The 14208-nt window shown below is 40.0% G+C and overlaps 1 protein-coding gene across 2 annotated transcripts; it reads left to right on the top strand.

The window, feature by feature from the left end:
* Nucleotides 1-550: 550 nt before the first annotated feature.
* Nucleotides 551-13854, top strand: LOC109641642 (cysteine-rich secretory protein LCCL domain-containing 1-like). 2 transcript variants are annotated; one of them, XM_020106164.2, is made up of 15 exons: nt 551-804; nt 1770-2075; nt 6281-6399; nt 7506-7638; nt 8218-8333; nt 8819-8919; nt 9081-9245; nt 9357-9417; nt 9596-9662; nt 9877-10007; nt 10146-10189; nt 10292-10364; nt 10783-10852; nt 11232-11365; nt 12042-13854. In XM_020106164.2, the coding sequence occupies exons 2-15, from the start codon at nt 1809-1811 to the stop codon at nt 12091-12093; spliced, it is 1533 nt and encodes a 510-aa protein (XP_019961723.1). In that variant the 5' UTR covers nt 551-804; nt 1770-1808; the 3' UTR covers nt 12094-13854. The 2 variants fall into 2 exon arrangements, with proteins under 2 accessions (XP_019961723.1, XP_069367867.1); XM_069511766.1 differs by having other exon boundaries at nt 1773-2075.
* The last annotated feature ends 354 nt before the right edge of the window (nt 13855-14208 follow it).

Here is a 14208-nt window from a genome sequence, read left to right on the forward strand (position 1 = left end):
CCATTCTCACACACACAGTGATGAAAACAGCCTGATATTAGGGAGTTCAGCCCTCAGGAGGAAGGGGAAACACCACTCACAGTTTCTAATGAATGGGATGCTTGATGCATTAGTGCCAATGGCGGATGTATACAATATAGTATGTAGTAAAATAAGTAAATAACCAAGGATACTGAACAAATATGACCCCATATAGAGATATACCACCCTGCACTGCAGAGACAATGAAACAAAGGGAAATGTCATTATAACGGAAACATTATTTTAGTCTTTTCTAACAGTTTTTCCTTTGGGAGCCAACTTTAGTCTCATGTTCATTAAATATCATACTGTAAACAGCCAAATCCTGACATCCTGACATCCACAAGTTTACCCTCACGTCACTTCTTCCTGTGATCTGGTGCTTCCTTTGAATGGATCGACCCCAGGAGATGCAACAAATCCCTCTCCCTGACCTGAGTCTGCAGGGCTGGGGGGGTGGGGGGGTGCAGTGCGAGGGGGCGCGGGGAGGCGTGGTCCCGCTGGTGCGTTGCTAAGCGCAAATTTGGCATATAAGCGCAAAAATGAGCAGCAGCAGTCCCACGCAGCCAGCGGCAGCGCACCGTGGGACCTGAGGAATTCAGCAGGTACCTTCAGACTCCTGTGAGCCCCTCCGTCCTCCAGCCTGGATGTACACAGTCCTCATGTGTGATAGATGGAAGTCACTGCGCCGGAGAACTGTCGCTCTGCAATAAACTCCTCTGGTTCTGGCGTCTGGGAAATTGCACCTGGGAGATATTCTGATCGGTTTGGCGGAAATTAGAGGTAAACCTGGAATACTCTCTTTATGCCTGTCCAATAAAGATCACTATAATGTTTAGACTGTTATAAGTTTTTCATTTATATTTCTCATTCCTTAAATGTGTTATTCTTGTTTTGTGACTTATTCGTATAGTTAAGTGTAAAAGTAATATCAAGATGATTTTATGTCTTGAAGGCAATGTAGAAATAAAACCTCTTTCTTTGTTTAAAAATATACCAAGTGTATTTGTTGTAGGAAAATATTCATTCATTCATTTTGACTCATACTTTAATATTGTTTTTTCCTTGATACCACTACAATATTGTTTGTTTTGTGACTTTTTTAATGTTAGTATAAAACATATCACAAGTATTTATTTCTTGAACGGAATATTGACACAAAAATATTGGTTTTGACTTTAGCAGCTTTATTCTTTATTATTCCTTCAAAGTAAAATTATTTTTTGTCATTTTTAACACTGCAAAAATATCACTTGACTATTTTATTTCATGTGGAAATTGATATTGATATAAATCAAACTGCTTCAAGCCTCCCTGCACATACAGTACAATAACTCAGGCATGCGCACGAAATCCCCTGCTCTGCAACATAACGTGTGAAAAGTCAGTTGACACTAGTCCTACTGTGTGTGGTGATGCAGTGACCTGCAGATGCACTCAGGCTGCTGAAAGCTGTATTAGACTTTCTGTTTGAAGTGAAGGCCACTATAATTATGGCTTTATTAAAAAGAGAGGATAGATTAAATGTGCCTTTGGGCTCTTGTTTTCTAAGGATGCTCTAACAGGGCTAAGCTAAGTGCAATATGATGTAACTACTAATACCCAGAGTTTAAGTTATTTTTCTTTTAAATGGACAAAAGGCCAAAGGAGATGCATGCAAGCTTTGCTCTCACATGCTCCAAGCGAGCAATCGGAAGTAATTCAAGATGGTCAAACTCAACATGCTTTCTCTCCTGTTGTGGAGACAGCAGGACGTATTCTTTATTCTGCAGCATATTTTCCCCATCATGAAGAGTCCCCTTCCATTCCTGTGCTGGGTTAGAGCGGCAAGCTTGTTCTTGTGCTTGACGCAGACCGTCCTAGCCAAGGTTCTCACTAACTCCACACGTCTCGAGTCCGTCCTGGAGAAGTATAGGGACAAAGATGAGGAGTGGTGGGGGGCAAGGCCGAGAGGGAAGAGGGCAATCAGCGAGGGAGACATGCACCTCATTCTGGACCTGCACAACAAGCTGCGTGGTCAGGTCCACCCTCCCGCCTCCAACATGGAGTACATGGTGAGTGCTGCAGACTCAGCTGACTGTTGTACAGCATACTCAAGGTAAATCTTCAATGAAACACAACCTGTCTTTCTGTCCAATTAGCAAATATAACCATGCATGGCAGGCGTGTTGAGCTTTGGAATGCTAAACATGCTCGAGCACTGTGCGTTGGGCTCTAGGAAAAGCGATACTCCACATTCAAAGATTTGAGAGTGCTTTTCTTTTGGTTCCGAAAACCAAAAAGAAAAACATAAGAGGTGGAGTGAACAGTGTGTTTTCTTCTCTCCAACTTTTCTACGACCAACCAGCTTCACAGTAGTAATCCAACGATACATCCACAGACAAAGAACATATCATTAATGCTTTAACATTATCTTCTTGGATCAAACAGGGAAAATAAATCTTGTTAACTACTGGCTCTTCCATTGTGTTGTATAGTCTCATTGAGTGGAAACACATTTGCCAGACACATTGGTTATCCCACATCCTAGAGGCCTTGATGAACAGCTATCCTCTCATCCACACTGGCATAGAACAGCATTAACAGCCACATTTTACTTTTCCCCTTACTTACCAGCTGTAACTACTATATAAGAACAATGCTGTTTCTGTGTTCCCATGTTTTCTTCATAGATAATCTACTAGTGAGGATGCTGACTTTTGCCTGGGACATGCAACTTGCCTAGCCTTATAGCATAATTTTTAGCTTAATCAGCTAGCCATCTGATACATTTTGCCAGTAGCCGTCATCATTTTTGATGGTGACCAGCTAAAAATCTATTTCTTTATGCAGCCCAAAATCTGGGACCACACTGACTCTACACTCTGACTGTGTGGGGCTCAGGTTCAACCACTCCACCTACCCGAATGGAATGTGGGATCAGATACACATGCGTGCAATGCCAGACCCTCATTTTCATACGTATGGAACCATGGTCATGTATCTGTGACTGCAACAAGTATGCACCTCTCAGCAGGCAAAGGACATGGAAAGTATGGTCAACCCTCAGAATAGATTCAACACACAGGAAAGTGACCCTGGCCAAATTTGGTTAGACTGTAAAGTCTCCAGTCTTTTTGAGAGGAAAGCATTTATGTTACTCTGTCAGTGTCTAAAGTCAACTAAAGACAGCAGAGTAGGGAAGGAAAGTCAGCGAGAACAAAATCTGCAAACAAAAGCCATCATCTGGCAAGATCCTGCCTCCTGCTTTCCCAGCCTCGCTGACTCTGGCCCAGATCCAGATTTCACCCCCACAGTGTTGTCCTGCCCTCTACCTCAACCATCCTGCCCTCCCTCCCTTCCTGCCCTTTGCAATTTCTCTCCCCACTGACTCTGTTTTTTCCCTGCCCAGTTCTTTTTGCCTTCCTCATCTTCAGCCTCACAAGCTTTCCCTCAGGCTTTTCTTTGCCCTCCTCCTTTTTCACTCTCTCTCCTCACCTCCTCTCTCCCCATCCATCGCTGCTCCCTCCAACCCTAGCTGAGGCCAATGTTATCTTTTATTTGATCCTCCACGCATCTCATTTTGGGTGCCATAGTGGTGAATCTATTTCAGACATGTCAAGCCCTGTTGTTTGAAGTTCAGGGCATAGTAGTGTAAATGTATGTTATGTACACTAATCCAGTGTTTCTTTAGCAAGGGATACTATTACTGATGATAATGATGTGGTAAGGCAGAGGACTGATGAGGGCCAACTATTTGGTTTTCAGATTGCAAGATCCGGAGGCCAAAAGTCCTACACTTCAATAGTTTTCATACAAATTTCATGCAAAATCAATGGCTACCAGTTTTCTTAATATTTTTCTTTGTAAGGCATCTACTGCTGTAAGAATGCACATCTTGCACTACACACTGTAGCAGACATGGTCCTGGCAGATGGATAGAAACAGGTCTGTACTTTGGGAACTTAATGCTCTTTGGAATGCAAAAGGAGATTGGTAGCTGGGTAGGGCAGCTGGTGGGCAGTCCATCTTCCCCTCTGCTGGGTAATTGAGGGTGAAGAATAACAAGAACATGCAACACGCAATAATGAGCTGACATTCATCATTAGTATCCACTGTGGACTTAGTAGAGGTGCACGTGGAATTGTCAGTTTTGGAAAGTTACAGGGGAATTTCAGAGGTTTGATAAGGAAACACATTTTACTGAGTTCTTGATGAAATTTGATTTGGTTTGCTTAATAATTTGCAGCAAATATTTGAGTGTTTTCAGTCACAAATGGAAACACTTGGTTGGATTATCTCTGGTAAGATCATCCACATAGTTAAAAGAAATCAACATTGACTTTTGGGTCAAGCAAAATATTGAACTTCTTTAAGAAATGCAACGCCCTGATCCTGGCAAAAAAGTGAGATGTAGGTGCTGATATTATCTAATGGAATCTGGCAAATGGGATCCGGCAATACGTTCTGTTTGCCTGGAGAATATGCTCAAGCACACATTCCTGAGATATGACTTTGTGATGTGAATGTGATAGTTTAGCCATTCAATGTCAGATTGTGGAGTACTACAAGCTTTTTCTCCATATCAATTTTAATCCCAGTCCACAAATGTATAATACGTGAGCACTCATGTGCTGGTACGCTGGGCATGCACATGCCAGTGTAAGCAAAAAGACAGCACAACAGCTCTTAGCAAAGAGAACAGTCAACACTCGTAATTGATTGTTAATGTTGCATTCTGAACCAGCGTTCACTGGTAGCCAAGCGTATGCTGGTTGTTTTCATCTAGAAGGGGGCCATGTGATAGGAATCAGCGATGGCTACGGCATTGCCATTGAGTTTAAATACTTTTGAAGCTAAAATGGGGCCAGCAGCGTTTCCAAATTCTCCGTGTTAGCAGCTCCAAAACTGTTATAGTGTGAACGCCAAATGCATCTGCAGTGGAGCTGACACGTTTTCAAACGAAAACACAGTGATGTGAAAGGAGCTTTAGAGAATCCTGCCATCCTCTATTGAAGAAAAACAGACGAGTCAAATTATGAATTATGAGGAACAACTACTACATAATGATATGACCGTGGCTAAAAGCAGTATAGCGTGGCCTCAGTCACAGCTGGAGTGTGGCGTGTCAAAATATCACCTCTCCACCCAAGCCTAAACAGTAAGCACCACCACAGTGAATTGGAGACAGCTAACACTGACGCAGTGTGTTAGCCTCACCAAACATATGGGACGCATTATGGTGGTCAGTCAGGGCAGTTACAACCCCACACTTTAGCATTATCCTATTTGTTTTGACGTGTGATAGCCGTAATGCAACTTAACAGCATGCCAACAGCAGAGCACACTGCACGTATTCTTCTAGCTCCCCAACAGTAAATTAACTTTGCTGTCGTATATGAATTCCTAAGGTCTGCCTTTCTTCCTTTGTTCAAAACAAGAGGTGTGTGAGTAGTTTTCAGGTATTTTCACTTTAATTGAGTTCAGTTTGGTTGAGTTTCTACAGTAAAGATGGCATCAAGCTCCCAAAACAGAGCCTCTCTGTTTCAGTAGCTTTTTTATGCAATGTTTTTTTCTTCACGCTTGTTTCATGAAACCAAAACTTACTGGAAACAAGTTATCAAACAACCACATAGAACAGTAGCACAAAGCTGTAAGTCGATGTGGTAGTGGTGATACCTCTGTTTCCCTTCTCTCTCAGATACGTGTTTGTGTGCTGGAGAGTGAATGTGTGTTTAGGGAGAGGCCTAGTTTTGACTACAGTGTGTTAAATTTGCAGAAGGTGTGCATACAACCACAGCGCTTTAAAGTGAAGAGCAGGTTCATCTGTCAGGTTCAATTTGCCTCCAGTATTTATGGTTACTTTCAGATTACGGGCAATGGAATTTATGGTAGTTTGGTTTATTCAAAGAGAGCGATGACATATCAGAAAATAAAACGTAATGAGTGGCAAACAAAGCCACAACTATAGTAAGGGGCCACTTTGCTCTCTTAAATCAGAAATGTGATGCAGCTTGTAGAGGGCTGCAAACATCTGTCACAGGCAAAGCTGCTCTGACTCAATTTCCAATAGAGCTCTAGAGAAAACCAAACTTCTGCTTCAGCTGCCAGATGAAAGAAAAGCAATTTACCCTCACTGACCGTCAGGGTTGACCCTCCAGAGCCAAACTACTTTTTAACCAAGAAGCTCTCTCTCTCTGTCTCTCTCCCTCTCTTGCTCCGTGTGTGTGTGTGTGTGTGTGTGTGTGTGTGTGTGTGTGTGTGTGTGTGTTCTCCCCAGGTATGGGATTATGAGTTAGAGAGGAGCGCAGAGCACTGGGCACATACCTGCCGCTGGGAGCATGGGCCAAGTCACATGTTGACTCAAATAGGCCAAAACCTTGGAGCACACTGGGGCAGGTGCGTATGAGGCCAATATTATAGCAATAATATGTGTGTGTGTGTGTGTGTGTGTGTGTGTGTGTGGAGGGTTGTGTAAATGTACATGTATCTCAATCTGTGCATAATCAGACTTGTAAATGTGTAAAGGAATCCACAAATGTGTGCTAGGTTTTGTAAATGCCTACATAAATATGTAAATGTATATATAAAGTCTGTGTGTGCATAATCAGATGTGTAAATGTGTCCAAGATTTGCAACTGTATTGAAATTGGTACATGTGTAGACATGTCATCTATAGGCATTTGCAGATTTGTCAACAGATTTGCAAATGTCAGTACACGTTCTTTGATTATTTAGTTTACAAATTTAATTGTGCAGAAACAGAATTTGAATACACATTTGGAGATTCCTGCATGCATGTGCAGATGCATATCTACAAATCAGATTTTGCACACAAGGGTTGATATACAACAAATAAAATTGCTACAATACTGGCCGCATTAGTGTCAGTTTTCCAGCATTTTTCTTGGAAATATGTTTTCATCTGTGGAACCATTTTTCAAACGTCATCATCGACACATCAAACTGCATTTTAATCTGTATTTATTAGTGCTTTATCTATGCTCATTATTTTGGCTGCAGTATTGGTGGAATGCAGTGTTGTACGGGGTCAGCAGTCAGGTTTTATTTGCATGTGATATAAAGTAGGAGGCAGCCATGTGTGATGCCACAGCATTTTTTTAAGTCAGGGGCTGCAGATTTATCAAGGTGTGAATGGCTGCAGGGATTTAATGAATTTAAGGGTTAGGGTTAGGGCTTTTCACATGCAGCTGTGGGATAAAGCAGACACTCAACAAACTGATTTGACAGTTCACCTTCTGGAGCTGCCAATTTAACTGTGTTCAAGTTCAGTGGGATCTATTTAAACACAGTAAACCTGCTCATGGAAACCTCAACAAGAAAGTTTAACCCTCATACAAAGAAATCTAAGGATTATCTAAGGATATATATATGGGTCAGCATTTCTGTCATGACATGTAGTCCATATATGTATTGTATCTTTTAGACATAATTTAAAAATATTTAGATATAGACAGAGGTATAACACTTTTTCTTTGACTTAGGGACCGCCCCCCTACCTACCACGTCCAGGCCTGGTATGATGAGGTGAGACACTACAGCTATCCCTATTCTCAGGAGTGTAACCCACACTGCCCATTCAGATGTTCAGGACCTGTCTGCACTCACTACACTCAGGTAAAAGGACTTTTATATTTATGCTTTTTAAGTGTATTCATCATTCATGATTTGGAGAGGAAATTCTCTACTTTTAAATGTATTATGTATTTTACTGTTCATTTTTAAAACTCTGAATGCTTCCAAATACGTAGCAGACATGTTAGTCCAATATAACAATGCAAGACCTGTTTGATCACTGGGGAGTGGTCTGCAAGTGCATGGTACCAAGGGTAAAATATTAACATGGAGAAGCAGCTTTTAGTCACTATGCCGCACAGCACTGGAACCAACTGCCTGATGATCTCAGGAAAGCTCCATCCATTGCAATTTTTAAAAACAGGTTGAAAATAATCTTATTCACACGTGCTTTTAAGCTGAGTTATTTTATACTGTCACGCCATCATTGTATTTCATTCTATTTTTACTGTATTATTTCACACAGTGGTTTCTGTTTGTATTACTTTCCCCTTTCAACCTATTCTTAGTTTTTAATACAGGTTTATAGATCTTTCTTCTTTTACCCCTCGCCATACAAGTTCCACCACACATGACAGAACCACTGGACTGCTTCAATTTGTCTGTGTATTTCACTTTCAGTTGGTGTGGGCGACTAGTAATCGCATTGGCTGTGCCATCAATGTATGTTACAACATGAATGTGTGGGGAATGATCTGGGCTAAAGCTGTTTATCTGGTCTGCAACTACTCTCCCCCGTAAGTTTACACTTTTGCTCCAATAAGATGCATTTAGCACTTCCTTCAGACAACACATCTCTTCACTAAAACATTGAACATTGCTCTCTATGAATGCTTGATTCTTTTTACATCAATGAAGAACTGATTAAAATCAGCAATTTAATTGTTTACCACAAATTATTTTCAACTTATCAGTTCTTTGTAAGATTTCTGAAGAGACCAGTTGAACCGAAGAATCAATGTTCAGCCTCCACAAGAGATTTTCATGATCACAAACAAATAATGAAACATGGTTCATCAACAGCAAAAGTAACACAGGCTGTGAAGGATATGATGTCGGTTTCACTGATGGAGTTCTTACAATTTCTTACTTACTTTCTTACTTTCGTACTCCTACATACATCAGGATTTCTGCTAAATGTAGTGTCAACTTATAAAAACAGTCACTTCAAAGTTCTGCCCTGTGCACTGTGACAAACTCCATGTTGTGATTGATTTTTCAGGGGTAACTGGTGGGGTCACGCTCCATATAAATATGGAACTCCCTGCTCTGCCTGTCCCGCCAGCTATGCTGGAGGCTGCAGGGACAACCTCTGCTACAAAGGTAAATTAAGGTCAGATTGTTGTTTTTCTGCCATGACATCAACTCCATAACATAATTTGCACTTTAGCAAATTTTTCAGAGACACTGGCAGTTTAAAGGAAAGAGAATGGGCTGCTACATAAAGACAAGATTTCTCGCTAACATTGCATCCACGTTTTCAGACGGAGGTGTGGACAGACGACCGCCTCCTGAGATCGAGGAGAACTACATTGAACCCGAACCCGAACCAGTGAGGGATAGAGAGCCGGAACCCAGGGCCCAGTCACCTGACCCCACACCCGCCGATAACCGAGAGAGAAACCAGGTTGTCAGCACAGAGCAGATGTGTAAGCAGTGCTCCCATGATACTGCATCTCTGAATGAGACAGTCACAGGAAGGTGTTTAATTATCAGAGACATAGGATGAGATTGTGAAATGCTCCTGTTTGTTATTTTAGCCCAACAGGTTGAGTGTGAGACCAAGCTGAGAGATCAGTGCAAGGGAACAACCTGTAACAGGTAAATGCTTATGAACAGACTGACACTACGACTCATCATTGTTCACTGATCATTGTCCAGGATATGCCAGCATTATCTTTGCATTCTAGAAAAATGCATGGAAAAGTCATCTCAATATTATTTGTGTAAAGCTCCTTTCTCAAAATATTGTTGACTTTCCTATCGTTCCTGTTTGTAGGTACGAGTGTCCGCCTGGCTGCTTTCACAGGCCTGGAAAAGTAGTTGGGACTGGATATTTTGACATGGTAAATGATCACTAGCAGCATTCTGTATCTAATATACCAGTACAGTGTCCGATGTAAACCTGGATGTTTGGAATGAGCTGTTTACTTGGCCTGTGTTAATGCTGCAGAGCTCCTTCAGAATTGTTCCCTGTCATTGGTGAAGGTGGTGATGGGGATGTGTTTGATGTTTCCTACACGTTGTACATTCACACTCCTGTCCTTGCCTTTACTGCAGCAGTCCAGCGTGTGTGGAGCTGCGTTACACTCTGGTGTCATTGATGATGATGGAGGATGGCTGGATGTGACCCGACTGGGCAGAAAACAACAGTTCACCAAATCATACAAGAATGGTATTCAATCAATTGGGTAGGAATCAGTCTCTGTATTTAGTTCTTTTTCTTAAAAAGGTGTTTCGTTAATACGGTGTAGATATATACGGGTCCGTTTCCTCCCTGGCTTTTCAGCACAGGGCACCGCTTCATGTTGTTTTCTTTCGTTTCACAGGAAAAACAGAAGTGCAAATTCCTTCAAAGTGGAGACAGTGCCTGGTAAGGTGCATACAATCACTTCTCACTGTAAAGGCACAGATGTGTTGTTATCCATACACAGAAATATAGTAGAATCATTATGCTGTGTCTTTCTTCTCCCAGTCAAGGCGGTAACATGTGACACCACTGTGGCTCTTTTCTGTCCTTTCAAGAAACCTACACGACATTGTCCCAGGTAACTAACACACACATGTACATGTAGAACAGCTGGAGCATATATTATATTTATAATATACTGAAAACTCACTGCTTAGGTACATCAGCTAGATTTTTACATTTGCCATATTTGAAGTTATTTGTGTATGTGACGATTTGCTTTGTCATTCGATATTTTTTGTTTTATTTTAAATCCAAAAACTTGTTGGTTCTTTAACCTCAACTCAACTTGAACCTTTACTCAGATAATTTTAGCAGTGTACGTTTATTCTGCTTTTAAGCAAAGCAGGATGAAGTTATAATATCTACACATCCAAGGAAAATGCTCTGTAATTCTGATTTTAAGATTAAGATTAAGATTTATGAATAACCTTCAGATCCAACATTATACTGGAAATATCTTATGCCCTAACCTCGCCTCTGTTTTTTGTCTTCAGGTTGTATTGTCCCAGGAACTGTTTGCGTGACAATAGAGGACGAGTCGTTGGGACAAAGTATTACTCAGATGTGAGTCATACTCATTCACCATTATAAACAAAGCACAGGGGTCTTTAACATGACAAAGTGCTTGTATACCATCATCATCGGCTTGATAGTATACAAGCTACATGTCAAATCAGTTTTCAATATCAGAGATTTTGAATTTAAAAACCTGAATTAAATGCAGCTTGAATTAGTTTATTTTAATGTAGACTTTCCTATTGTGAAAAAATGATCTGCCATGTATTTTCCATTGCAGACATTTTGACTTGTCATTAATAAAATCAACTATGGAGTCCTGAAACATGGATTTAAGTTTTTATCAAAATCATTTACACTGTGTTTCAAAATCTCTGTAGTGAAAATGTATTTATTTTATTGACTCTTGAAACATGTTTTCATCCAGAAATCAAGCATCTGCAGAGCAGCCATTCATGCTGGAGTGATCCAGAACGAGTCTGGAGGTTACCTTGATGTGATGCCAGTGGACAAAAGGAAGCAGTACAGTGGCAGCTACACGAATGGCATCACTTCAGAGAGGTATGAATGAAACTATGACATACATTTACACGATACGTTCACTATATGGAGAATAATCATGTGTATTTTATAGTATATATTTTGCGAGATGGACAATGACTAAAAATTAAAATTCCTGTCTTGTTAATACAGTATATTGCTCAGTGGAGTATTGGGGGGCAGGAACTTTCCACAGGAACTATAGGAACCTTTGCAGGAACAAAACACAAACTTTCGGGGTGGTGCTTGCAGAAATGAACATGGCTTATTGCTCAGGAATTTCATTTCAGCTGGTCGATCTCCACAAAAACTTGTAAAATGTGTTTCCTTACTATAAGTCCTGAGTTTGGACTTGGAATATGCTTTGTTACCTGCTTGTGTCTCTTTGCCAGTAGTAACTCATTTTAAAAGCAGTTATTCATGATTAACAGCTCCATTTGAATCTACTTCATTTGTACTGTTGAAATATTGCTCAGTCTACATAGCATCATCATCGTGGATTGTTCTCGAAGAAAAGTCTGCAGGAACCTTTTAGTTCCTTGATTTGGTTCCTGGGTCTAAAAGTTTCAGTTTGAAATGTGGCTTTACATTGTAAATCATATTATTCAATATTCAAATACTTAAATCAAGATATATGACTCCTGTGAGAAATAAGTCCTGCGTACATTATGCCGCTCTCTCTCCTCTCTTCTTCCAGCCTTGTGAACCCAACAGGAGGAAAAGCCTTCAGAGTGTTTGCAGTCATCTGAAAAACCGCTCTCACAGGGCAGAGCACCGTCGAACATGGTCACTTCACACGCAACAAACCCACTCATTACTGTCGTACAACCAGTAATTACATTCAGCCCTGCAGTCAATAAGTCAGCGTTTTTATCCCCGGACACTAAAAGTGTAACATGACGTTTATCAAGGCTTCCCTCATAAGTTTGGTCATGATTCCAAATATAGCATAAGATAGAATTCTTGGTGAGTGACGATCTCGGATGACTTTCATCTTACGTCTTCTTAGAGACGGCCATAATGATCACATCAGGCTCCCATGCATCATTACTGACATGATATCATAACATCATGTTTTATAACACTTTAATATTATGATATTATATATTTAGCATCACTCCAGCTGCCTCCCATCATTTCATATAGTGAAGGATGAGCAGGGCCGAACCAGATGTTCAGTAAAATCACAGATAAGTTGATATCTGAGAAACAAATGGTCAGAAATAAATAGATACATAAATCTGTTGTTATGAATTAATTTTAAATAGTTACTGTATGTTTTACTACCAACTCAGCAAATCTTTTTACCCTGTCTGCAAGCATGATTTTTTTTCCCATACTGTTGATTACTTTGCTCTAGTAGGATTGTTTTCTCTTTCTAGCTCCTGCACGGAAAATATTTTTTTAGTGCACAAACTTAGGTATCAAACTCTCCCATATTCATGATTGGCCATGTATTTTATCTCTTCACGAATCAATGCACATCCTGTGTGGGGCTGTTTTAAAATTAGATTGTTCATATAATTAATTATGCCACGCTTTTGTTTAATAATTTAATAATTTTTCAATCTTTCAAGTTCTGCAGGAGTGAGTCCTAAAGCCTGGAAATAAATTAGCCTTTTTTGCAGCAGTTTCATCAACAGCAGACCTTTTTTATTTCTTTGGGTTTTTGTTTAGATCCCTAAAATAAGTTATCTGGGTAACATAAGCTCATGACATTTTTACATTTTCACAAATTACATATTAGTGTCTTATTGTCATTAACAGTGGCTTCTTCACCTTTTTAGCAATGTAGTGTTTGCATCAAACTATTAGTAATATTCTAGAACAAAAGGCTTTTGTAGAAGAGCTACACACAAATTATAGATAAGCTGTCGGTCGGAAGCTTAGTGTTGTTGATTTGAGTCATGTGTGGTGTTGTTTGTTTACAGCCATCAGAGGTTAGTTCATTTGTGATGATTATCCTGCTGAACAAAACATGTCCACATCATAAACCTTCCTTTGTCGTAGAGCTAATTTTCTGCATTAATCCAAAAGAAAAGTAAAATCCCAGTGGCTTTTTGTGGAGGGAATCAAGGTCATGCTAACTTATTGTTTGACCTATAAAAATATATCATCACTGCAGCACTTTTCCTCTTGGTGGTAATATAGCAACAGCAGGCAGTGAAATACAGATTGTATATTTCTGTACATAATAATGTTGTAAATATTGCTGGACACTATATGAAATGCTTTGCTACTGTTGCCTTTTTCATTTATGTTTCTAACACATTATCAGCCATACAAATCAAACAAGCAAAAATATAGCTTCTGCATGATAACTCAAGCTTTGTATTTTATAAAGGCAATTTCCAGTGTCATTCCATTTTATTGATGTCCTTGTAAATATTGTGTATGTAACATTTCCCAGCTTTTGTTAATAGATTCATATAAATGGACCCTGGCTGGCCAGGATTGTGCATGGCAGAATCATCATTAAAATACTTTGGGATAAAACCAAATGTTTTGTGTAATTATTTTTTGAATCTTGTATTAAAGAGTCTATGTCAAACAATCAAAAAACTATCCTGTAAAGTATTTGTGTCTCAGAATATACTAACCTTAAATTCTGCAAACCTCAGCTTACAGGCTTGACTCTGCTCCTCTGTTTACATTGTCTTACATTACACTTGTTTTCATTTTTCGCAGACATATGGTTGCGGACATATGGTTCAGCTGCAGATCAAACTTTCGTGTGAAATGTCTTTTTAGAAAGTTGTGGGTGTTTCCAGGAACTGTGGGGAAGAAAGAGGAAGAGAAATCTGCTTGTTTCAGATCCAGGCAGTAGATTCTATCCACCAGTTGGCTTGAAGCAATGGGCCAAA

Source organism: Paralichthys olivaceus, chromosome 16 (genome assembly GCF_024713975.1).
Source record: "Paralichthys olivaceus isolate ysfri-2021 chromosome 16, ASM2471397v2, whole genome shotgun sequence".
Lineage (NCBI taxonomy): Eukaryota > Metazoa > Chordata > Actinopteri > Pleuronectiformes > Paralichthyidae > Paralichthys > Paralichthys olivaceus.